Source organism: Grampus griseus (genome assembly GCF_964374135.1).
Source record: "Grampus griseus genome assembly, chromosome: 1".
Lineage (NCBI taxonomy): Eukaryota > Metazoa > Chordata > Mammalia > Artiodactyla > Delphinidae > Grampus > Grampus griseus.
This window is the reverse complement of record NC_139017.1, coordinates 169195047-169220125: the sequence shown is the minus strand read 5'-3', so window position 1 is coordinate 169220125 and position 25079 is coordinate 169195047. Positions and strand designations below refer to the sequence as shown.

The following is a 25079-nucleotide window of genomic DNA, read 5'->3' as shown; positions in this document are numbered from 1 at the left end:
AAGAGAAATATGTTTCTCGGGGATGCCAGGCTAGGCTGGACTGGACTGACCAGCTGGAGGTCCACCTTGGCTTTCCCACCACCTTCCTTGGCAAACTGGGGTCTACCTTGGAGGTTCAGGAGGTGACAAGAGGTCAGATTATGTAAAGGGAGAGCAAAAGGGGACCTTCACAATCCCAGCCTAAAGCCCCAGGGCGCTGTCTGTTTGGGACAGAGAGAGCCAGCATGATCGGGGTGATGACAGGGGCCAGAGGTCATGGGGAGGCAGAATCCCCATCTCTGGGGTGCAGGCAGGATCTGGTTCTGTCAAGACTATTGGAGCGTGGGTTCTTAGAATGGGAGGGGATTCAATTAGAGTCAGTGGTTCCCAACGCTGGGCGTCAGAATGATCTGGAATGCCTGTTAAAAATCGAAATTCCCAGGCTCCACCCTGATGGGTCAATACAGGAGCTCTGCTGTGTAAAATACAGCTCTTCTGTATTTTAAAGGAGGCGCCATCTGAGGCAGCTGGGGTGAGGTCCGGCACATGGAAAGCACCGGATTAGCGAGCCTTCACCTTGTCAACATCGCATCAGCACCTTGACCCTCAACCCCCTTTCTTTAGGAAGTGACTCAGGGGCAGGGCTGTTTGAATTGAACTGAGACCCCTCTCCAGCAATCTCTGGGCTGGAAGGCTCCCTTGAAGTAGTTAACCCACTGCCTTCTGTTATAATAGAGACACCTGCGGTAGCCCTCCACACTTCTCACCGCCTAGAAAGACTCAGGGATTAGCTGGGCTTTTCCGCGGCACGGTGGGTGTGGCAATGGCCGGATCCTTCCAGAGGGTTGGTGGACAGCATTTACAGTCCTCTCTGCCTCTGCTCCAAGTGGCACGGGCAATCCCTGCTTTGACACAAAGCCCTGGGCAACCTTTCCAAGGATGGAGCACCAGGCAAGGAGAGGGAGACCCATCCCTGCCTGGCTCCCGTCCCTCCATCCTGCTCGTTTGTTGGGGGCCAGCAGAGAGCACGGAGACTCAGCATGCGGGCGACCCTCTTGCCAGACCGGGGTGTGACCTGCGGCATCGGAGGATTAAGGTCCCACGAGAGCCCTGGCAAGTGTCTTGACAAAGGGGATGGTCCAGGCTGAAATTGAGACGTGAAGCCTGGGGGCAGATGTTCCTGAGCCTCCCCCAGGGGCTGCCTTCCCTTCCCTATCACAGATAATGCCCCCCACCACGCCTAACTGCCCAGGCATCCTTCCCTGAGCCCCCTGGATGCTGACTCCCACCCCAGCCAACTCCAGTCTCCTTCTCTAGGCCTCTGGAGGAAGCGGCTGTCCCAACTGGGGTCCCACCCTGCTTTGGCTCCCAAAGAAATGGAGTTATTCTCTAGCACCTTTACTGTTCATAATGATTACAACAATCCCCGATTTGTTCAGAACCGGAGGAGTCCACGATGTGCTTTTGCCCCCATTAGCTATTCGGTCCTCACTGAGCCCTGAGGGCCTGGAATTGTCAGAGGGGCAAAGCTCAAGGTCAGCAGCAAGGGACAATGTTGGAATCCAAAAGCCAGGTCCGCCCAACGCCAGAGATTCAGTTCTGTCCTCTGTGCCGGGCTGCCAGAACAGAACCCTGGCCTCTCCAGGTCTGGTCTGCACTTGAACAGGCGCCCAGGGGCTTCCCATGTTGAGGAAAGCTTGAGAAGTACTGGCTAAAATGACCTCGTTATGCCGTCCCAGCTCTCAGATGCCCCATAAGCTCCTTGAGTGACTCAGAGTGGACCACCCTGGGCAGCAGAGGAAGGGGAAAGGAAGGGGCCTTGGAGGGAAGCCGCCGAAATCCCTCAGAGGAAGAAGCAGGGGAGCAGAGGAGATGGGCTGAGGGTTCCTCCAGCCTGTAGTCCAGTGCTGGGCTGATAACCAGCTCTACCAGGGTGCTGGCCTGGCCTCCCGGCCTAGTGGCCTCAATCCTGGCACACTAGGCTCCAGGGCTGATTTGGGAGGCGCCCCCTGTTGGAGGTGTGTAGGAGCGGAGGGCAGAGGGGCATGAACGTGGACAGACAGACCCACAGACCCATAGAGAGAATCAGGGTGTGAGATGCTGGTGGAGAGAAGGGAGGTCAGTCCAGACAGATATGCAGAATGGTCAGAGAAAGGGAGGGGTGGAGAAGCGGCAGAGGCAGAGGGAGAGAGGCAGGACGAGAGAAGAGACAGAAACAGAGAGACACCCAGAGACCAAGAGACAGAAATGGGAAGAAAGACATGGAGAAGGAAAAGGAGAGAGAGTGTGCAGACAGGGACTGGGATGGGGAGCAAAAGGCAGAAACAGGGAGACACCAGGGTGACGGCAGTGATGGAAAGTCAGAGGCACAGTTGGAGGGAGATGAACTCACAGAAGTGGGATGGGGAAGGGAGCCCAGACAGGAGGGAGGACCCCAAAGCTGGAGGAGAGAAGGGGCAGAGGACTTGAGGGAGACACATACCCAGCTCTGCAGTCAGACTCAAGTGTGAATGCCAGCCCCACCTCCTCCTAGCTGTGTGGCCTTGGGGAGGGAAGGAACTTTACCTGGGGTTCCTGCCAAGCACCAGTGGGACATGGGAACCTGCCAGAGCCCAGCTCCTCTCCATGCTCCTTCTCTCCCCTATGGTCCAGGTGTCCATGGCAGGGACCTTTTCTCAAGCCCAGGCCTGAACCCCAGACGCCCTCCTCCCAGCCCTGGCCTCCTGGTGTGGCAGTGGTTGGTCTCCAAGCCCCCAGAGCCCAGGGTGAAAAGTCTTGGCCTTTTGATGAGTGTTTCCCTTTAGTTCCAGATGCCACCCTGACAGGGGCTCCCCTGTGATTAATATCCCCACCCCCAAGGCCTGGGACCTGCCCCTCTTCCCCAAGCCAGAGCTGGTGGGTGTGTGGGCAGCTTAGGGACCGAACCTTCCAGAATCACCGCCTGGTTTTCCCTCTTCCTTGACCCTTCCTCAAAGCCACCCTCAGAGGAGCCAGTTAAACTCAGATGAGCTGAGTTTTCATCCAAGTCCCCGTTTTCTCATCTGTGTGACATTCATAATCCTGCAGCCATGGTTAGGAGGCTGTGTCAGCAAAGGGCCCGGAATCCCTTGGGGCAAAGCAGAGAGACCTCTGGGAGCCTGCTGGGAGGACCCTACAGCCCTGATAACAGAAGCACTAAAGGTGGACATAGGGCATAGAAGAACAACTTTGGCTCTGACAGTGACCCCGGGAGGTGAATTAGACAGTCATCAAACCATGTAGGGGGCATACAGGCTTCAGCCATTTGAAGGATCTTATACATAGTGGCAGGGGAGGGGACCATGGATCGTTGGGGGTACTGCCAGGTGGCGTTGGGGACTTCTGTCGGAGTTGGGGACCACAGTTGGAGATGCAGGTTGAGTTCAAATTGGTCGTGGTCGAATGGGAGAGCTTTATTTTAGATAATAACTCTCCAGCTGGGATGGGTGGTTACGAGCTGTGTGATCTTGAGCAAATGACTTGACCTCTCTGGGCCTTGGTGTCTTCATCTATAAAATGTGGATGACAGCAGTACCTGTTTCACAGGGTTGTTGTGAGGAGAAAATAGGTTAACACGGGAAATGCTTAGGACCCTGCTTGGCATGGAGTAAGCACTGAAGCCTGTTAGCTGGGATTACAGATGGTTACCTTTGGAAGTGCAGTCAGCGCAGGGTCATGGAGTTGGATTGTATTGGGAGTTGGGAAACCGGCTGCATTGGGGTGCATGTGGTAGAGGATGGGGTGGGCACTCCATTCTGGTTCCTAGCCCACCTTGCCCAGCCCCCTTCTCAGATAACCCAGGGCACCGCCTTCCCAGCCCGCTGCACCATCAGAAAGCTTCTGTCTCCTCCCGCATCTCTCCCAGCCTGGGGCCTGCAAAGAGACAGCATCTCTCCGTGACCGTCCCCAGACTCTTGTTGTTTGGTACATCGGAGCCGTGGGCACGTTTCTGCTAATTTTGTGGCTGCCTTTATCAAATGGGGATTCACAGGCGCTTTATCCTCGATAAGTGGATTAGTCGGTGAGCTAAACAAGATGGTGTGGGACGCAGGGGCTGCTCCGGAGAAGATATTTGTTTCGCAAAGAATGGAGCCCGTGTTGCCTTCCCTGTGCAGGCGAGGCAGGCAGGGCGGTGGAGTAGCTGGAGGGCCGGCCCTCTGAGCTCCTTCTCCCCGGGCAGGGGAGCCCGAACTCTTGGGAACTCCCTACAGGGCAAGCAGGAAATGGGAGGGAGGCTGGGTCCCCGGAGAACAGGGTCCCTCTGGGGAGGAGAGAGTGGAACCCCGGGTTCAATCCAGCTACCTGTCATCCCTGGGCTCATCTGCAGTGTCAAGTCCCTGGGCGGCAGCTTCCTCCCTATCTCCTACCTTCTGATGCCCTTGTCTTCCCTCCTCCCCTTCCTCCTAGCCTTTTGCTTCCCTTTTGTTTCTTTTCTTTCCTCCCTCAAATACCTCCGAAGGCTTTTTGCTAAGTATTGTGAACCCAGACACGGATGAGACGTGGTCCTTGCTTTTACAGACAGAAGAACAAAACCAAACCCAGAAGCCTCCAAACATGGCAGCAAGAGGCAACTCTGGTTGCACACTGGGCTTCTCAAAGTTCTCTCCGAAGTCCAAAGTGTGTTCCCCCGAGGCCCCGGAGGTGGGCTGTAACAGATTTGTATGTATTCGCTTTAAAATGCAGGCTCATTTTGCATGCTTTGCCACTGTGGAGCTATACTTGTTGACCATCACAATAAAATTAATTAGCGTCAGGGCGAGTCGACACTCCAGGAAGTTGTGCCATGTTCTCTCGTGACTTGGTATATGGTACATGACGCCATGCAACATCATGGATGTTGAGACTGAGGGAGAGGCAGAGATGACTGGATGTGTGGAGTTTGGGTGACCAAGAGGCTGATGTAATCGTAGACAGATACAGGGAGTGCAGGAGGAGGGTTGGATCAGGGTAGATGTATGGAGGTCAAGGCCAGGGGGCTGCCCAGGAGGGAGCTCAGGGCGGAGATGTGGATTTCAGAGGCCTCTCTCTATAGAGACTCGGAGACGGAATGATATGCTCAGGGGGGAGAGGAGAGAAAGCGGCTGGGAGGATGCTTGGTCCAGCTGTTCCTCTAGGCTGGATGAGAACACGGGGGACCCACATGTTTTCTTTTCCCCCTCCACTTCTTCTATGGGTGGCCGGGATGTTGAGGTCCCTGCTCTGTGCTGCAGCAAGAATCTGGTTGAGGGTGAGGGGGGAGCAGAGACTCTAAGAAGGAGAGAAAAGGATGGAGCAGAGCATCCCGGGTCCCCAGCTGGTCCTTAGCAGCGTCTGTCCTCGCCAAGCTGCCTCCAGCTGAGTGTGATTTTGCTATTTATTTACATGTAATTATTGCTATGAGGTGCAGATATTAACGCTGTCAAGAGCAATTTGCTCTGACATTTTTCACTCACTCAGTGCCCCCGCCACTCTCGATGGAGCCCAGGGCTCTCCCAGCCCGGGCCGCTGCTCGCTCGGTGGCCGGGCCGGAACCACCCAGCCGGCAAGGAGTGGCGTCAGTGAGCTCACCCGGCTCCTCCGCAAACTCATTAAACTTCGAAATTGAATTTGGTCTGGGAAAGGGCCGGCTGGGCCCTGCTCCACCCAGCCGAGGCTGGCTCAAGGCCTCCCCGCCCTGCCTTCCTCCAAGAAAACTGGGCAGGGGCTGGGCTGGCCGGGGCAGGGGCTGGTGGCTGAGGCTGGCAGAGGGCAGCTGGTGAAGACGGTGGAGGGTCATTGTCAGAGAGGTGGGAGAGAACACAGCCGCCAAGGCGGCCAAGGCATAAGGGTCAGGCACGGCGGCTGGAACCCTCTCGACCCCATTACCGGCTCACCCTACAAGAAAACCAGGCAGCTCTAACTTTGGGGGACGTTATTGCAATTGACTGCTATACCCACCTAACAAAGAGACGTCCCTCTGGGGCCCGGCAAGCACCTTAGGCAGCCTGCAGGGCGTGGTACCATGCGTGTAGGAAAGGTGCCGAGCTGGCCCTGCGGCGGGTCCCGGAGATAGACGCTGGAAAGAGAATCGACTTCGGAGTTACACCTTCTGAGTTCAAGCCCCAGTCCACCACCTCCTGATTGTACAGACCTCGGTGAGTTTTTTTTAGCTCCCCTGAGCCTCAGTTTCCTGATCTGTATTGGAACAGCCAATACCCATAGTTCATTGAACCTAAGGCTGGCCCTTTCTTGATCTTCTCAGAAGACCTCAACAAAACCTTTGCACACAGCTGGTGTCATTGCTACCACAGCCGTAGCAAGGTGCAATGGATGGTGAAAGGCATTCCAGTTCTAGAAAGATGAACGTCCACGTTGTTCTGACAGCTGTGGTAAGGAGTGAATGGCTGTGCCGCCCGCCCATAGTAGGTGCTTAATTACGGAAGGCTACGATCAGGTTTCCTTGTGAGCCTCTTGATAACCAGGGGCTGTTTTATACAAGAGGACACTGAGGTTTGTTCCTTTTTTCACTCGTTCTTTCCACTTAAGGGACTTTGCTCCTTGGAGAGGACCAGCAGGGCCTGAGCCATCATGGCCGTGAGTCCCTAACGCGTTGTGATACGTGCCAGCTTGTCTGCCCAGGTACTAACGAGGCCTCCCTGCCACCACTCACTCCCTGCCATGGCCAATCTGCGTCCTCGTCTCTGGTAATTACTGAGGGGGAGAACTCCCACCACGCCAGGGGGCCCGAGAGCCCAGGCCACCCTGTCCCCCTCCTCCTCTCCCAACCTGGGCCCGGCCAAAGTCAAGGAGGCCCCCCCTCCCCACTCAGCCCTCCCGGCTCCCCCTCCTCCCTTCAGCTCAGCCAATTAGGCCCCTGACACCTGGAGCCTCTGACAAACTGTTTCTGTCACTTGCTCTCTGTCTTTCATTAGGGCCGCAGAGGAGGGGGAGCTGGAGGGGAGGGGGGGGAGATGGGATCTTTCATGCTTAGTAAGGCCAGATACATTAATTACAAAACGGCCATTTGCCGCGTGAAAGTGTGCTAATTAAATTTATGCAATCATTATCTTTAAATAGTCATATCTTTCCCAGCGATCGGCCCCTTCCTTCTCCAACCCCACCACCGCTCTGAGAGCGGAGTTGCGCTAATCCCCATCCGCCATTATCACGCCATCAGAAATGGTCTCTGAATCCCACCGCACCCCATCAGCTCCAGCACCCACCAGGGACCAGGAGCCCTTGGACCCATCCTGGCACAGACCCCTTCAGACTGGGGCCAACCCACGATCCACCTAGGGAGGGGGAAGCCAAAGTCTGCCCCCACCCCACCAGTGTTTCTAGATGCTTCTAGAAGTTTCCACATATTTGGAGGTTGACATCTTGTAGACCAAACACTGGAAATTTGTGTGTGTGTGTGAGAGAGAGAGAGAGAGAGAGAGTCTTAGCTTCTTGGACAATGAGTGGGAAGTCGTTCTGTGCATCCCGCCATTTTCGAAACAGCCTTTAGCTAAGCTGGCAGGGACCCCTGGGGAGAGGAGGGACCTTCTGTTTATTTTCATCCACCCAACTCTGTGCCAGGCCCTGTGCTGGGGATAAAAGATAAGTAAATTCATTCATTCACGGATTCACTCACTCAATAAATATTTGTTAGACATCTACTGTGTGATGGGCACAGGGAGTAAATAGGACAGCAAATGTGCCTCTAGCAGCTCTTGGTCCAATCCAAGGTCAAGGTCAGTCTGTGCCCAGGGGAGAAAGGGGGACCATGGCAGGGCGGAAAGTTTTCTCTCAGTGATGCCCTTTTTTGGCTTTGTCTCTCAGAGTATCTCCCTTCACACACCAGGAGGTTCTTACCACAGCCTTGGCTGAATCCTTCCTCTGCAGAAATTATCCTCCCTGCTTTCCTCTCCCATCAAACAGAGCCTGACTCCTGAGTCTTTTGGGGTGTGGTCTGTGGAACTCCCACGTGGAGGGAGGAGAGAAGCTGGTGGACTCTGGCGGTGGGGAGGGCCCTCCTGGCCAGAGATGACAGTCAGTGACAGCCTGTTTCCTGAGGGCCCTCTGAGCTCTGAGGTCCCCAAGCCCCAGTGTGTGCCCTTGGTGAGATCAACCAGAGGGGCAGACTGGACATGTGCCCAGACACACATGCTGTACCCATTAGCAACACTCACACGTGAGAATCACAAACGATACTCACACACATGAACACACAATACTATCACACGAACTCAGGAGCACACATACAGAACTCACATCTGCAGACGTACTCTCATGGGTACATGTGTGCACGTACGAGACATGCACACACAGACTCACAAACACACATACAAAATTCAAATATACATACACACAGTACTTTCACGTGCACCTGCGTGCGTACACACCCACGCTAGTCTCACACATGCAGTATCCCCCATATGCTCCCGTATAATACACACACACACAACACACACACATACACAGTGTTAAGAATGACCCAGAGCCACATATGGTAAGTGAAGACCACAGCCATTGCAGGGCAAGAATACCGGACTAAAAGTCAGGGGTCGAGGGTTCTTGCCCCGGTGCTCATCCCCTAGGTGATTCTGGGTGAGCCCCTCCTAAGCCTCAGTTTCTTTATCTGAGAAATGAGGTAACAGCGCTTCACAGAATGGTTCTGAGGCTTAAAGGGAGATGGCTTTCGAAACTGTAAGGTGCGGTGCTCGTGCAAGAGAATGGCCTTCATGGAAGACTGGGTGGGGACAAGCGTGAGGGGAACAGGAGCCAGGGGGCTGGGGCTGGGGTCGGGCAGGGGAGGGATCCTTGCTTGGGCACCAGCTTTCCTGGTTGGCGGGGGGCTGCTGTGTGAGATGTGGCTGGTGGAGGGTGTGGCAGGCGAGGGCCACAAGCAGAAAGATGGGAGGCGAAGTGGGCGGCGGCGACAGGGGGGCCTGCGGGAAATCTTGTTCGGATACTCCAAGTCAGCACCCGAAGCCCATTACCGCTGTCCACAGGAGGCAGGGAGAGGGGAGGGGGCCCAGATCCTCTTAGCGGAGAATTGAGCGCGAGAGAGGGGGAGCAGTGGTGGTGGGCGGCTATCCGGGTGGGTGATTTCTCGCTTGCACTAATCCCAGCATGGAGCTGGGAACAGGCGGCGGGATGGGCAGGTGTGCGTTTGTGTGATGTGTGCCTGCGCTGTGTGGTGTGTGTAGGTCTGTTTGCCTGTGTGCATCTGCGAAGTGTGTGGATGGCGTAGGGGCAGGCAGTTGTTCATGTGTCTCATTCTTTGTGTGTCCGTGTTGGCTTGTCTGTATAATGCCGTGCTTATCCCGGTATGAGTGTCTGTGTGTACTCTGTGTGCGTGCCCGTGATTTCACCCACATGGGTGTGGAGTGTAGTCATACTGTGTGTGTAGCAATAATAGTGATGATCTGAGAGCAGTGGTTCTCGTAGTTGGCAGCATACTAGAATCATTGGAGAAATGAGCTTTTCAAAATCTCGATTCCCAGACCCTCAGACCAACTAATCAGCAGCTCTAAGGGGTGGGGTCCTGGCATCAACATTTTAAAAGACTCTCCAGGTGATTGCACTGGGCAGCCAACATGGAGAAGCGGTCTCCGGGCGGAGAAACCCCAGGGGAGCCGCCCTGTGGCTTCTCCCCAGCTCTTAGCCTGCCCTTATGGGGTTTATCTGGACACAGAGGTGGACTTCGGACCCCAGACCCTGAGAGACCAGGGCAAGTCATGAGCTGGGCTTCCCCGGCTCATCCTCAGCCTGGGACAGTCTGTGGTCCAAAGAGACATACTTCATGTAATGCAGACGGAAATTGTGTTCCATTCCTGGCAAGCTGTGCCCTTACCTTCTCTCCCTGACAATGGGAACAGGCTGCTCCCCAAACATGCCCCTCTCAGCTCTTGTGGAAGTCAGGAGGATGAGTTAGTAAGCGGGTGGACCAGGCAGGGCTGCAATCAGACCTAAGGCTTGGAGATCAAAGCACTTGTGTGCCAAGCGCTGTGTGCCAAGCCAGCTGGTCATTTTGGGGCCAAACCGGAGCCTACCGGCAGGAGGGGTGCCCGTTGTGAGCCCCAGGACCGGCTACACTGCCGCTAGTTTGCGGGGACAACTCTGCCTGAGTGCAAACCATTGCCCCTCTTTGAGCCTCCATTTCCCCATCTCTGAAGATGTGCCAATCTCCGAGGTGCCTCCCAGCTTTCATGTGTGTATTTCGATGTGCTTACGTGCAGGTGTGTGCACAAAAGTGCATTGATGAGTTTAAGAAGGGTAGGTGGGTGTACGTGAAGTTTATCATGACAGTTTATCGGAGTTTTGATGAAAAGCCATGTGGTGGTCTGGAGAAGAGGTGTTTTGAGTTGTCTCACCTTCTGGGATGCAGATCTGTGTCCCTGTGGAGGTGCAGTGTGGGCTGCTCTGTGCAATGTGTGTGTTGTGTGGGTGTGTGAATTCTGGGCCTCGCTATTTCTCAGCTCGAGACTTCATAGATTCGCCACTCTCTACAAATGAGCACATTCAGGGACCCTTGGGGACCAAGGCAAGCCATGAACTGGGCCTCCCCAGACCATCCCCCGGAGGGGTATGATGTGTCCACGTGACACATGCCTTGCTCCCTTTCCAGAGTGCAGGCAGAGTGATGCTCCTTGCAGAAAGCACCCACTGTGTGCCAGGCCCCCTGGGGGAGAAGAGATAGAAGAGACAGGGTCCCTGACAGGGAGGAGGTCCCTGACGGGGAGGAGGTCCCTGTGTCTGCCTCGTTTCAAGCCATGTCCCATCTAATCCAGGTGGCATGTAGGGGGAGAGGAAGAGGAGGGGGAGAGCTTACATTTACCGAGAACAAATGACACGCCCGGCACTGCGTAAGCATCCTATGTGCATTGACTCATTTAATCTTTCCAATAACCCTATAGGTAGCTACAATTGCTATCATTCCCGTTATACAGATGAGAAAACTGAGGTCCAAAAAGTTAAAGAAATTGCCCATGGTCACAGCTAGTCAGTGGCAGAGCATGGATGCCCATGCAGATATCCTGGCCCCCAATGCTGCAGGGAAGCCCCTCAGAGCACTCACTGGCCGAGTGTCTTTGGGGAAACCGCTGTCCCTCTGAGGCCTCAGGGTCCCCTTGTGGCATTGCAGAGGCGGGGCTCCCCACCTGCTGCCTGGTCACTGGTCCCGTGGTCCTTGGCCTCATTCTAACCCCAGTCTCATCTCCAGGTCCACCATCCCGACCTCACCAGTCTCGGCCCCTGCCCCTTCCTCCCCCCCTGCATCCTGCCATGGGCCCACTCACCCACCCTGAACCTGGCCATGGAGCCCCGATGACGGTGATCACCCCTTCTAATTGCAGCCTCGCTCCCAGAGCCACGTTCGGTTATCACAGAGGGTGCAGATCTCACAGCTCAGCCTCCTCTGTCCCAGGCCCTCGGGGCCAGCTCAGGAACGGAGGGAATTAATTACATTTTTCCCATCCCCTTCTTTTAAAGTAGGGGAGCGCCGGCACGTCCCGGGGGAGGGGGCGGTGAGCAGAGGATGTGGGAGGGGGGCTGGTGCTTGGCTCCCGCGGCCCCCACCCCCCAAAACCTAGAAACCTCTCCCCGGCGGCAGAAGGTGGCGGGGTGAGACCGGCCCCTTATTGATTTAGTCTGGTGGAGGCTGGGACTGATTTAGAGCAGAGGGAGAGGAAGGGGCTTGGGGGGGGCATGGCGGGTAGAGGGGGAGAGGAAGGGATGGCTGTCACTCAGCCTGACAGACAGCCCAGAGATTTGCCTTCAGATAAAACCTTACAGATGTGGAGGTCGGTATTGATTTTGAGTTAGTAACGGTAACGTACCAAGAAGTGATACATTAGTGAAAGCAAGGTCACCGGGGAAAAAAGTAAAACCCACCGGGGGAGAGGCCTTAGCATACTTGAGGGGGGTGGATTACCGCATCAGACCAGGACTTCCTCAAGTTCAAAAGTTTGCAGGCCCCAGACCTCAGCTGGGCCCCTAACTCTGGGCAAACGCTTCCTGCTTCCGCGGGCAAAGAGGGACTCCCGGGGGCCCATGGGCCAGCCACAGGCTGGCGAGGGCCACGTAGGCCTGCGGGGCTCTGTGCAGTGCGGTTGCCGAGGGCCTCTCTCTCTCTCTCGTGCTCTCCAACACAGCTTGCTGTGGGGAAGGAACACAGCTAGGGGTCAGGGAGACACGGGTTCAAATCCCAGCTCTGCCACTTACTGGCGGTGTGATCTCAGGCACTCCTTTTCACGTTCCTGTGCTTCGATTTCCCCATCTACGGAATGGGGGTAATAGCCCATTTGCTGGAGAAGTCATTCAGTGCTCCCCTCTCTCACCTCTCTTTATTTATTTATTTACTTCTTGCGGTACGCGGGCCTCTCACTGCTGTGGCCTCTCCCGTTGCGGAGCACAGGCTCCGGATGCGCAGGCTCAGCGGCCATGGCTCACGGGCCCAGCCGCTCCGCGGCATGTGGGATCTTCCCGGACCGGGGCACGAACCCGTGTCCCCTGCATCGGCAGCCGGACTCTCAACCACTGCGCCACCAGGGAAGCTCCCACCGCTCTTTAGATGGGTCCAATCCCATCAGCTTGGAAGTGGTCATGCCTTGAGACAGGGGTTGGATGCAAGGGAAACCCTTTGATCCCCAGGCCTCCAGGCGCTCTGGAAGAGAGCGGGCACATGCTGCACATCCCCCATTCACACCCACCCCAGATGTGGATTTGATTTGATGTCCCAGGGCAAATCCCATTGAACAAGTGCCATTACAAGGAGAGCTCCCTGGGCCTGAGCTGATTCTGAGCTGTCTCTTAATGACCCAGGGTCCAAGCCCCCCAAGCCACTGGGCACCACGTGAGCTCCTTCTGACAAAGCATTCCAGGAAGGCTTGCAGCTCCGAGGATGTTCAGTCTTCTCGTTGACCTTCTTGCTATGTCTCAAACCTGAGGTGTTCCAACCTCAGGGCCTTTGCACTTGCTGACTCTTCTGCCTGGAAAACTCTCTGCTCTGTCTTCCCTTGGCTGGTTCTTTTTGGTCTTGCTGAATCTCACCTCTCTGGGGAGGTCTTGCCTGACTACTCCACATACTCTATTTTTCTTCCAGAGCGTTTATCAGTATCATAAATTATATTATTTGTTCATTTATTTGTTGTCAGCCTCCTTCACTCGACTGGCAGCTCCAGGAGGTCGTGGAGCTGCTGCTGTTCATTACTGCATCTCAGCGCCTGACTTAGTGTCTGGCACATATTAGGTGCTCAATAAATATTTGCTAAGTGAATATGCATGAATTCAATGGGATTTTCTGAGCTTATAGTATGTAGCAGGTACAATGTAGGCACTGAGGCTGCAATGATGGATGAAACACAGTTCCATCCTGCCCTCAAAGAGCTCGCAGTCCAGCCCTATCTCTAGCCTGGCACATAGTAGCAGTCTGTGAAACGTTTGATCAATGAATAAGTGAATGAATGAAGGATGTCTTCAGGAAACACTATATGGTTTGGGATAGCTGGGCCATAAAGTGCAAGGTAGGAATGGGCGGGAGGAGTTGGGACAGGCAGGTAGAGGTCCAGTCACAAGAAGACTTTGCCCTGTTTATCTGGGAGGTACGAGGAGCCACAGATAGTTCAAGCCATGTCGTCAGATTTGGTGGTGGTTGTCTACAGGGCTCTGCCTTGCAGGATGAGTGCTGGGTCTATGCACAGCTCCCAGCCCATCCCCCAAAGCACCCACCTCCTCTCCCTAACCACAACCGCTTTGTCCCCTCCATCCCATCCTTTCTGGGGGTGGCATCTGGGTGCTGTGCAGGAGGTAAGGATTAAACTGGGGTCTCACCAGAGCTGACAAACCCTCACAAGAGTCTCCCAGCCCCACACTTGTCGTTTTGAAGGAAAAGAAATGGGGGCCTGTGTGTTTTCCCCAAACCTCTAAGTTTATTCCTGGGGCCCAGGCCTCCTTGAAGGGAAGAGCAGGGTTAGTGTTGATATGGGGTAGGGAATGAGATGATGGTGATTTTCTTAATTTAGATGGAAGGTGGGAACCTGACAGGCAACCTGGAAGAGAATCGGGTCTCCTAACCCCAGGGCAGTGTGAGATTCCTGAGTACGGCGCCCACCCCCCGCCAGGCCCACCAAACACACACACCAGCAAATTCCTCAGACCCAGGACCCCATCTCAACACTCCGAGAGCAATAAACCCAGCTCAGCGGTGTCAGACGTCCTCACACACCACCCCCTTCACCGGGCCCCTCTCACCAGCACCCCTGGGTGGACCCTGCCATGAGAGAGGCCTCGGAAGTATGTTCAACAAAGAGTGAGTTTGGGAGAACTCAGCTCCCTAAAGACACCCAAACTAGTCCAGGTGTCTCCTTCTCCCAGACCCATCCCCGTGTGTCTTTGCCATCTCACTGGGTTGACACCCCATGAAGTCCCAGCTAAACCCCCCCAGCTGCGGTGGAGACAAAGTCCAGCCCCAGTGGGCCTGGTGCCCTTGACTTTGGCTCTGGGAGAGGGTGAGAAAGAAAGGACAGAGGGGGGTGACCCCCAGGGCTGAGGGGAACGTTCTGGGTACATTGTGTGAAGAGTCAGGGGGAGGCTGTGCTCATGGCATTCCGGAGGAACCAGGCCCCCCAGGGGTGAGGGACCCCACTGCACACCCCCACCAACAGCTGCCAGGGAACAAACATCTGGGGTGAGAACCCCTACCGTGGTTAAAACCCATCTTGGAGAGTCAGACTTGCCATCATCGGGGGAGTGGGGCCAGGCCTGGACTGCTCCCTGGCAGACCTGCTGTGAGATCTGGGGAAGCCACAGCCCTTCGCAGGCCTCAGTTTCTCCATCCGAGAAATGGGCCTTATGGCTCCACCTCACACCTCTGTGCAGGGCTCTGCACCGGGAGAGTCACACGAGTCTGTTGCTAAGAGGAGGGAAAGGTAAGGAGAAGGGGAAGAGGAGCATTAGAGGATCTGGGGCTGCTGATACCTGAGCACTTTCCACACACAGAGCCTGTCTCAACCTCCCAGCCACACTCTAAGGATGGGGGCGGTCACAGGGGTTAAGGGACCCCTGGCGGGCTGCACAGCCAGTAAGTGGAGGAGCTCAGTGTCTGCCCCTGGCCTGAGGATTCCACATCCATGCTCTCCACCCCGCCCATGCCTCATGCCTGTGGCAGGGATGGGTCAAAAATGGGCAGGTGAAAATTTTCACAAGGTGTCTAGTTGGCAAAAAGATCATTGCTCCAATGCCCGAAGCCTGCTTTCTCCCCAGGGGGGTGCGTGGGGACATCAGAGAGCACACCGTGTGCCCAGCATGGATTGCAGCATGGCCCTTCAGCTCCGTGCTGAGCAGATTATCAGCCAGACTGACCACCCTGGCCCTGGGGCCTCCCTCCCCATAAAGGGTGGCATTACCAGGAGGCCATCAGGATCCTGGGCCCTGCAGGTCAGGTCCACAAGGGCTGCCTCTTTATCCCCCTCCCCGTCATCTCTCCTGGATTGACCAGGACACCCCACCTGCACCTCCCCCCGCCCGCACCTGCTGCCTGCACCACCTTTCCCACTCTATCTCCAGTAGCTGGGCCACCGGGATGCCTGGGCGCCCTCCTCTGGGCTCCCACAGCCCCCTCTGCTGCCTCTACCATGCCCCTCATCACTCCATATTCTGATGATCTGTTGCTAGTTGCCACCCTCACCAGACCCAGAGACTCCTCCAGTCAAGGTCAAGGACCATGGCTCTTCATCCTCTGAAGTCCCAGGGCCCGGCCTGAGGCCTAGAGCCATAGTCATCATCAATGCATGTTTGTTGAATGAATAAGTGAACACACCAATGAACCAACACCAGGTTTTTAAGCTGAGTTTCTAGAGACAAGCCTCACTCTGTCAGCTGGGGTTGCCAGCACTGATGGTGAGTTCCTGTTTGCTAAACCAGGCCAAGCAGGAAGGGGGTGATGGTCACAGACACCCGGCAGCTGGCAGAATCAATGCTGTTTGAAAGCATTGGCCACGTAGGGGCAGAAGCTCAAAGTCAAGAGCATAGTAGCACAGGATGGGGGAGTAAAGCTGGACAGATCCAGAGTCTTTAACCTTTGTGTTGGAAGATGGGGGCATCCCAGTCTGATGGGAGAGGCATAATTAGCTGGTTCATTCATTCATTCAGTCAGTCATTTGTTTATGCATGTATGCATTCATTCATTCAGCAGACAGAAATAAGGTGCCCCTCAGAGCCAGGCCTAGGAATAGAGAGGGGAACTATGCCTGCCCTCTGCCCCCAAAAGCTCTCAGTGGAGGGAGGCTCCATGGGCCAGGACTTGACCAGAGAAACTGCTAACCGTCTTGCCCACAAAGGCAAGCAAGCCACGTAAATGGAGGATCTCAAGGCTGCAGGGGCCTCAAGGGAGCAACTCCAGCAAAGGCCTGTCCGAGGCCAGCCTGGCATCTCCCCTGCTCACCCTCACGTCTGCCAGGTCCTTCCTCCGAGCCCCGCCCGCCTGCCATGGCGCCAGCACTGACGGTCTCTCCCCCGCAGGTGATGAGCATTCTGAGCAACCCCAGCGCAGTGCCACCGCAGCCCCAGGCCGACTTCTCCATCTCTCCGCTGCACGGCGGCCTGGACTCTGCCACCTCCATCTCGGCCAGCTGCAGCCAGCGGGCTGACTCCATCAAGCCGGGAGACAGCCTGCCCACCTCCCAGTCCTACTGCCCGCCCACCTACAGCACCCCCGGCTACAGCGTGGACCCCGTGGCTGGCTACCAGTACGGCCAGTATGGCCAGAGTGAGTGCCTGGCGCCCTGGGCGTCCCCCTCCCTCTCCCTGCCCCGCCCACCTCCAAGGACCTCCCACTTACGTGTAGAGAACAGCAAGGTGGTGCTGGGGTGCTGGTGCCCATTTCATAGGTGAGGAAATGGAGCTCCAAGAAGGCGGAACGGCTGTCCTAAGATGATGCTGAGACACTACTACTGTCTTAGAGCCGCGCTGCCCCATAGGAACTAATACGAACCACCAGTGTCATTAAAATTCCCTAGTAGCCACGTTTTACAAGTGGAATGATTTTTACTAACATTTTTTATGTAACCCAGTATATCCAAGAGGTGATCATCTCGATGTGTAATCCGTACAAAATTAGTAATAAGGTTTTTTTTACACTCTTTTTTTCGTACACTGTCTTTGAAATCCAGCCTATTTTCATTCAGATGCTGTTTTCATTGGAAATACTTGATCTGCATTTAAGTTGCATCAAATTTACAACTGAGGAAGTAGATTTACACACCCAAGTTGTTCCAAATATACTGAAAAGTTTCCCAACCACTAAATTAAAGCGAATTTCAGTTTTTAAATTTAAGTTGGATAAAATGAAATCAAAAGGTAACATTCAGTTCCCCGGTTGCCCCAGGCACATTTCAAGTGCTCTGGAGAGCCGCGTGTGCTGGTGTCAGACAACGCCCGCGCCTGCGTGAGAGATCCTGCCCCTTTCTCCCCGCCTCACCTCCACTATAGGGCAAGGCAGTATCTTGAGTTATCTCCCCTGCGCCCATCCTCAGCCTTGGTTTCCCCAAACCGTGAGCTGGTCTCAGGCGCCCATCCCAGCTGCCACACCCTTGGCACCTGGCCTGGGGTTAGAGATGGCAGACCCTCAGACCAAAGGCTGCAAAAGGCGGGCTGGACCACAGCCTCCAGCTGGACGGGGATGGACGGACAGACGGACGGGGCAGCAACAGGGCCAGTCAAAACAGCCCGGGGAGCCAAGGTCACAGGCTGCCCCTCCTGCCCCGCCCCCAGCAAAGGCGTCACCTGCTGGTGTCAAACCAATCAGAAGGGCATGTGACAAGAGGGTGTGACCTTCCAGCCCCAGGGCTTTTCTGTGCTTCTCTGCCCTCAGTGTAGCCCTGACCCAGCCCCACTGACCTCTGCTTCCTAAGCCCACACCCACCCACCCATCCTCACGCAGCCTTGGCCTCCACGGCTAAATGAGGGCCAGCCGTGCCGGCCTCCGCCTCCCACCCGTGTTCGCAGCCCCTTCCCTGTATATGTGCGTGTTCACGTACGTGTATCTGGGCGAGTGCGAATACATGCGTCATGGATACCTTACAGTTTGTGTGTGTGTGTGGGGGGGTGTGTGTGTGTGTGTGTGTTTCGGCATGCACGTGTAAGTGCACACATCTTGCGTGTAGGTATGTTTATATGTATATATGTGAATGTGTGAGTGGCACATGTGGGTATATGTGTATATGACACACGCGTGTGAGTATAAATGAGCATATCGTGTGCACGTGGTTGCATGTGGGTTTGCATGTTAACACTCCTGCACACGTTTGGTCATGTGAGTATATGTGGCTATAACACATATGCACGTGTGTTGAAGTGTGTACCTGTGGCTCAGTGTCTATGTAGGTGCCTGTGTTTGACCTACGTCGCTATGTGGAATGTATAACAAATATGTGTGCATGTGCGTAGGGGTGTGTGTAAGTGTACGAATATGTGTTGCAGTACGTACATGTGTGTTCAGCATGTACATACGCTGGAGTGTGGGAGTGTGTGTATTGGGGAGTATGTGTGTGTGCAGAGTGTACATACGGCTGTGGGTCTGCTTGAGTGTGTGCATAGGTGTGGCTGTGTGTACTGGTGTCCAATTGTGCATCTGGGTGTGAACACATGATGCTGTCTGTGTGTATAACTGTGTGTGAATGTGTGTGCATGGGGTCATAGAACACACGTGTGCGTGTATATCTGCGAGCAGGGTGCCTACATGTGCACGGGAGTGTTTCCAGAGGGGCCAGGGTGACCCCCTGCCCCAGCCCGTGTTCCCGGGCACGGAGCGGGACACACATGCTCTTGATAAAGAGTTTAGAGCAGCTCCAGTGGCGGCGGCGGCAGCCCTGGCCTGGGGCAGGCGTTAGTCACACCCGGAGCCCTGTGCCCCACTCCAGGGGCGCCTGCCCAACTCGGAAATAAAATTAACCCCAAAGTCAGCACGGGGGCCGCGAAGGAGGGGGGATCAAAAGGAAAAGGGCCCAGGAGGCGAGAAAGGAGTTTTGTTCCCCTTTGCTGGGGAAAAGCTGGCCAGTGATTTCCTCCCCTGTCCCCACTCACCCTCCCACTCACCCCCCCATCCTCCCTCCGCCCTCCTCCCTCTGGCTCCCCCTCCTCCCACTTGCTCCCCCTCTAGCTCCACCCTTGCTCCCCTGGCTCCTCCAGGGTCTCTCAGAGCACCTCCTGGGCCACCTTCTCCTGCCCTCCCAACTCAGACCCCATACCCCTCCACCCACCCCACAGAGGCTCCAGGGGCAGGCAAGGGAGGGGCCTGAGGGAGAGTCTGCCCCTCCACCACCACGGTGTGGGCAAGTCACCTGCCTCTCTGAGCCTCAGTTTTGCCATCTGCGAAATGGGGGCCCAGGGATTAGACTCCATCGTCTTGATGTTTTCCCCTGGTACCATCCCCCTCACCTTTGACATCCTGGGACAGCCCAGGGACACACGGTTTTCCCACTGACCACTGCCCCATGTTCATGGGTGGCCAAACCCACCTATGACTGGGCTCCCACAGCTCATGTGCGAGAGCCTCATGTTCCAAGCCGTGCTGTGTATGCCCAGGGCCACCTGTCATCTTCTCACATCCGTGCCATGCATGAGGTTAGCCCACTGGGCACTGGGCGAAATGCATGTTCCTCATTTCGTGTAATCCTCAAAAATCCCAGGTTATTTGCTCTCAGGTTACAGATGCAAAAGCTATGGCTCAGAGAGACGAGGAACTTTCCCCAAGGTCACACAGAAAGTGAGTGATGGACTCCAGGTCGCCTAACTTCAAACCTAGTTCTCTTTGGGCCAAACCACAAACCTGTATAAGATCCTGAGTAACGATGCACACCTTGACCCACCTGGGTGTGGACTCATGTGTACAACTTCACATGCACCTGTGCATGGACAGAGATTTATTTCTCTGTGGGTATTCACTAATGTGTGTCTATACATAGCTTCAAGGCAGAACTATTCAAGATGTATGTGTATAAAGAAAGGAGAAATGATGGTTTCTTGAGCATCTACTATGGGTCTGGCATTCCATCCTGACGGCCACCCTGTGCAGGGTGCAGGATTATTCCTATTGGGCAGATGAGGAAATGGGATCCCAGAGAGATTGGCTGCCTGAGATCACCCGGTGGTACGTATCGACGTGCACACGGCCACACCTTTAGCCACGGAAAGCATCACTTTCAGGTGTGCCTGGAGTCACGTGGGCCAAACTCTTAAGCAGCAGAGTCCACCTCCTCTTCCCGGGCCTCTCCTCTTCCCAGGGACACCTTCACACCTTCCTTTCCTGCTCCCTACCATCGTCCATCCATCCGTCTCTCCCCGTCCCTAAAGGGTGGGGGCAGGGGGTGCAGGGACGGGGCACATGGCAGATTAATACGGCCCTGGTGTTCCCAGAGGCCAGGGCCGTACTAATGATGGGGCTGATAGAACGCAGAAGTGTGAAAAGAATTTTAATAGATCTGACAAGTCTAATAAGAATTTGTGTCTAGAAGGGCCCTCCTCTGGGGCCGCGGTCCTCCTCTGGGGCCGCGGGCTGACGAGACGCTGACGGCTGAGATCTGTTTACTGGTTGGCATCGCTGCCACCTCTCCTGCCAACTCCCGATTAATCTAATTTGAGACATTTAGAGCCCAGGCTCAGGCGCGAGGCAAAAGAGGGGAGACGCAGAGAGACAGGAGGACAGGAAGGGCCATTGACAGACGCCATAATGAGAAATGTCACAGCCCTGCTCCTCGCCGGACCCCGGCCTGACCCCAGGGAGAGGCAGACTCTGCGGGATGACGGGTGCCCTTGAAGTAGGCTGGGTCGTAGGTAAATTTTGGCTTGGTGTTTCCTCGCTCATCTTGACCACAAGCACCTACTGTGCACAGGGCTGTGGCTGGTGACAGGGAGAGGCTAAAGAGGAAAAGACAGAGTGCCCAGAGGCACAGCAGGACAAATTCAGCCTCCTCCAGCTCGCGTGCCGTGCGCGTGCCTCTGGGCCAGCCATCTTTCTGAGCCTTGGTTTCCATGTTTGTAAAATGGGAACAGCCACATCTAAAGCATGGGACTGTTGAAAGAATCAGATGAGATTTTGTCCGCCTAGTACCTAGTGGTTCCCATCCATCATTGTTATCCAAAGCCAGGCCTTTCTGCCCCACCTGCAGGAAGAGCTGTGCCCTTAGACGAGTCACGTACATTTCCTGAAGTAGAAAATGGGGCCATTGCAGGCTTTGGGGTATAGAGTGTTCCATGCACTCTGAAGTGCTGTACACGAACAAGGGTGATGCTGTAGGAGGCTGCTGGGTGGGGTTGGTCAGGGGTGAGTAGCAGCTGGCATCAGACTGCCTGCATTTGAATTATGATTGCATAATTTAGGAGCCCTGGGATCTTTCAAGTTATGCAGTCTGTCAGGGCAGGGCCTCAGTTTTGTCATATGCAAAATGGGGATGATAGTAATAATACCAACCTCACAGAGTTGTTGCGAGAATTTTAAATGAGATGATGCACATGAAGTGCTTAGAACAGGACTGGCAGAGAGCCAGCTCTGGGGAAACATTAGCTTCCCCTCTTCCCCTTCCTATTATCACCCTGACAGTGAGGCCTTCTCGTGGGCAGGACCTGGAGCCCAGATGGAACTGGCTCCAAGTAGCTGAGATGGTGTGGCCACAGCTGCCGGGTCCCCCTGAGGCCAGAGATGGGAGATTTCCCACCCTCACCCAGAGCAAGGGCTACATCCAAAGCAGGCCACCACCACTCTGTCCTACCTGCTGGGAGCCTGGAGGCTGAATGACCTCAGAGGCAGCACCCAAGGGGCCCAATTCAGTCCCTAGAGCCTGGGAAGCTGAGGGGCACAGGGTCCACACACTCCAGAAAGACCCCAGGGCTCTTGCACATCCTTTAGGAATCTAGGAGGCCATGCCCTGAGCACTCCGTGCCTGGCATCTTAAAGCCCATTATCTCATTTGATTCTCGTAACAGCCCTTGAGGAGTGTGGAATTTGTTCTCCCCATTTTACAGTCAAGGAAACAGGGCTGGAGAGGCAAAGTGATTTGCCCAAAGCCACGTGAGCAGGAGGTAACTGGGCCTCTGAATTGCCCCATTCACTGTTCCTTTCCTTCTTGCACCATCAAAGGGCATGTCCGCTTACTAAGCCCCAGTCCCGGGAGCCCACATCTATCCAACTCACTGTGTGCCGGGCACAGTGCTAGCTAACCACTTTATATACATTTTCTCATTTAATCCCAATTACCCTTCAGCCTAGGTGCTATTATTATCTCCCAAGGAACCTGAGGCTTGGACAGGTGAGTTGGTATGCCCCAAATCAGTTTGCCCTAGTTTGCATCTAGGTCATTTGAGCCCCTAGGCAATACAGCCTCCTGGAGCTCAAATTATTTTTTAGAATTTTTTTTTTTTTTTTTTTTTTGGCCATGCCGGGTGGCATGTGGGGTCTTAGTTCCCCAGCCAGGGATTGAACCTGAGCCCCCTGCAGTGGAAGCGTGGAGTCTTAACCACTGGACTGCCAGGGAAGTCCCACTGGAGCTCAATTATTGATACAGCCCATCTCACCTCCCCAGTTGCACTCCAGCCATGCCCATCACCTCCTGGCTCTACCCACCCATCCCAGGCAGGAGCCCCCAACTTTGAGGAGACATGTAGAGTGTTACAGGGCCCCTCAGTGAGCAAGTGACAGAGAGGGTGTTGGGCCAGGCCTCGTGATTCCTACCATAGTCCCCTCTCCATCTTCCTCTCGCCTCTGGATCCGAGGGGTCCAGGGGGTTGGATTGATCACAGCCACAGATTCTGGTTTGGGAGGTGCCATCTCTGTGCCTTTCAAGAGGCCTTGGTCACATGCCAGTCGTCATTTGGTCAGGGATGATTTCTGCTGCAGCCCCAGGCAGGCACAATTAGGACAGTGAGGACAGAACACACGTAGACATACCTGCACACACATACGCACTCACCCGGACACATGGACCTGGCTTAGGTAGAGCTCACCTGTGCAGTTACCTGTACATGCACAGGTGTTCCCACTGTTTTTCTACACATGTAGGTGCACACCACTCACCCACATCGGTGCACACGTACATGTACTAGTGTTGTTCGTGCCCATTACTACATCCCAGAGATTCTCGTTTCCACGGTTCACCACACGCAAGTACACACCCTCAAACTCTCATTCTTCTCCTCTGGGTGACCAGAAATGACAAGGCTGAACGTCTCAACTCCCTACATTACAGGCTCCTAGCTCCTCCTTCTGCATGGACCCCTCAGCTCCCCGGAAAAATCTCCTTTGATTTTTGAGTACGAGGTCTTGCTTTGCCTCATCCATGAGCTGGGCTTAGGGTCCAAAAAAGGCAAAAGGACCTTGTCCTCATTACTACCTGGATGCCATGGGACTCACTGGATGTCCCCCAGAGCAGGGATAGGTGGAAAGAGGAACTAATTCTTCTCTAAACAATGTGATACCCTCTGTACTTCCCTACAGAATCCACGAAAGAGCTGGGTAAATGATGTGTTAAGCAAATACGTGCTGAATGATTGGAGAGGAAGTGAGAGAAAGAGCTTCATGAAGAAATGGATGGATGGATGGATGGATGGGTGGATGGGTGGATGGGTGGATGTGTGGATGAACATATGGAGAGGCAAGGAGTGGATGGACAAACTGAGGAATGGATAAATGGACAATGCATAGATGGATAAATACATGATTGGATGGATGGATGGATGGATGGAAGAAGAGATGGATAGATGGACAGAAGGATGGATGGATAAATTAATGAAGGAATAAATGGATGGATAGATGGATATATGGATGGATGGATGGATGGATGGGTGAACGGATGTGGGGCAGATTGAATAATAGGCAAAAAGAACCTCAATTTCTAGGAGTTTATCTTTTTTTTTTTTTTCCAGCTGCTGTTGATTACCTGGCCAAAAACGTGAGCCTCTCCACGCAGCGTCGCATGAAGCTTGGGGAGCATTCGGCTGTGCTGGGACTCCTGCCTGTGGAAACTGGCCAGGCCTACTAGGGCCCCTGGGGCGACTTGCCCCAGCCCAAGTCCCAACCTAACCCTTACTGATCCCTGAGCCTCCCAGCCTCAGTCCCTTCATTGCCCTGGGGTCCCAGGAGGCCAGGAAAGGAGCCCATTCCCTTCTCATGGCCAGCGCTCTGGAGACGAACAGCCCATCCACCATTTGCCTGTGATTAGGGACCTGGAGTGGCCCCCTTGGAGTCTGCCCCCTCACTGTCCCCCCAGGAGGGTCTCTGGTCAGCCTGCAGTCTTCCCCCGGCCGAATCCTGTCGTGGCCTCTGTGCCATTTCAGACACAGAGATCACAGCTCACCCTGAATAGAGTACCTTGAGCGCCCAAAGGAGGATGGTGTCTGGGATGACGTCCTGGAGCCCTTTGGCCCCAACTCCAGTTGGTCCCCTGGCCAGAGGAGGAGGTGGAGCTCACAGGGCCGCTCTGGGAGTGCTGGGAGCGGCCCTCCCGGGTGGGTGTCCGGCTCAGGGCCAGAACCGCGGCCATTCCTCCTCTGAACACTGGGACTTTAGCAGAAGGGGGGACCCTAGCCCTGAGGCATTCCCAGGGAATCACCTAGGAATTCTGAGGACTTCAGGAGCCTCTCCACACACCTCTGCTGGGTGGAGGGGGGAATCCAGCCCAGGCAGGGGGACTGGGACCACCAGGAACAGGCTTAGCCGGGGGCGGGGCCGTGTGGGTGGGGCTTGTCGGCAGTGGGCCAGCCCAGGGTACCAGGACCCAAGCCAGGCATCCGGAAGCAGCTTTGGGCTCTTAGACTGAAGCCCCAGTTCCAACTTTGCCCACCCCACTTAGGGCCTGGGGAGCCCACAGAACCTCCAGTTTTCTCATTCACTGAATCAGATGGCAGGGGGAGGGGATCAAGTCTTGAGGACACATAAGTGAAGAGGCAGGCTCAGAAGGGGTTTCTGTAACTGGGGTCCCTCTGCTTGTGGGCAGCAAACCTTTGTTGCCAAAGGCTTCAGCTCTATGCCTCCAAGTCCACAGCCCATGGAGCTTCGATTTCTCGCAGAGCCTCCCTCAGAGACCCAGGCCTATCCCCTGCATGCCCTACCCTCTAGGAACGGGGCCTCCATTGGTCTGGGAATCCCTTTA

The 25079-nt window shown here is 55.1% G+C and overlaps 1 protein-coding gene across 2 annotated transcripts in view; it reads left to right on the top strand.

Moving 5' to 3' along the window:
- The window catches only part of PAX7 (paired box 7), a 99474-nt gene extending 75359 nt beyond the window's left edge, over positions 1-24115 (top strand). For both annotated transcript variants that reach the window (XM_082670027.1, XM_082670028.1), the window contains exons 8-9: positions 16459-16705; positions 23854-24115. In XM_082670027.1, the coding sequence (XP_082526153.1) occupies positions 16459-16705; positions 23854-23969 (363 nt within the window). In that variant the 3' untranslated portion in view covers positions 23970-24115. The remainder of the gene's footprint in view (positions 1-16458; positions 16706-23853) is intronic.
- Positions 24116-25079: the final 964 nt, after the last annotated feature.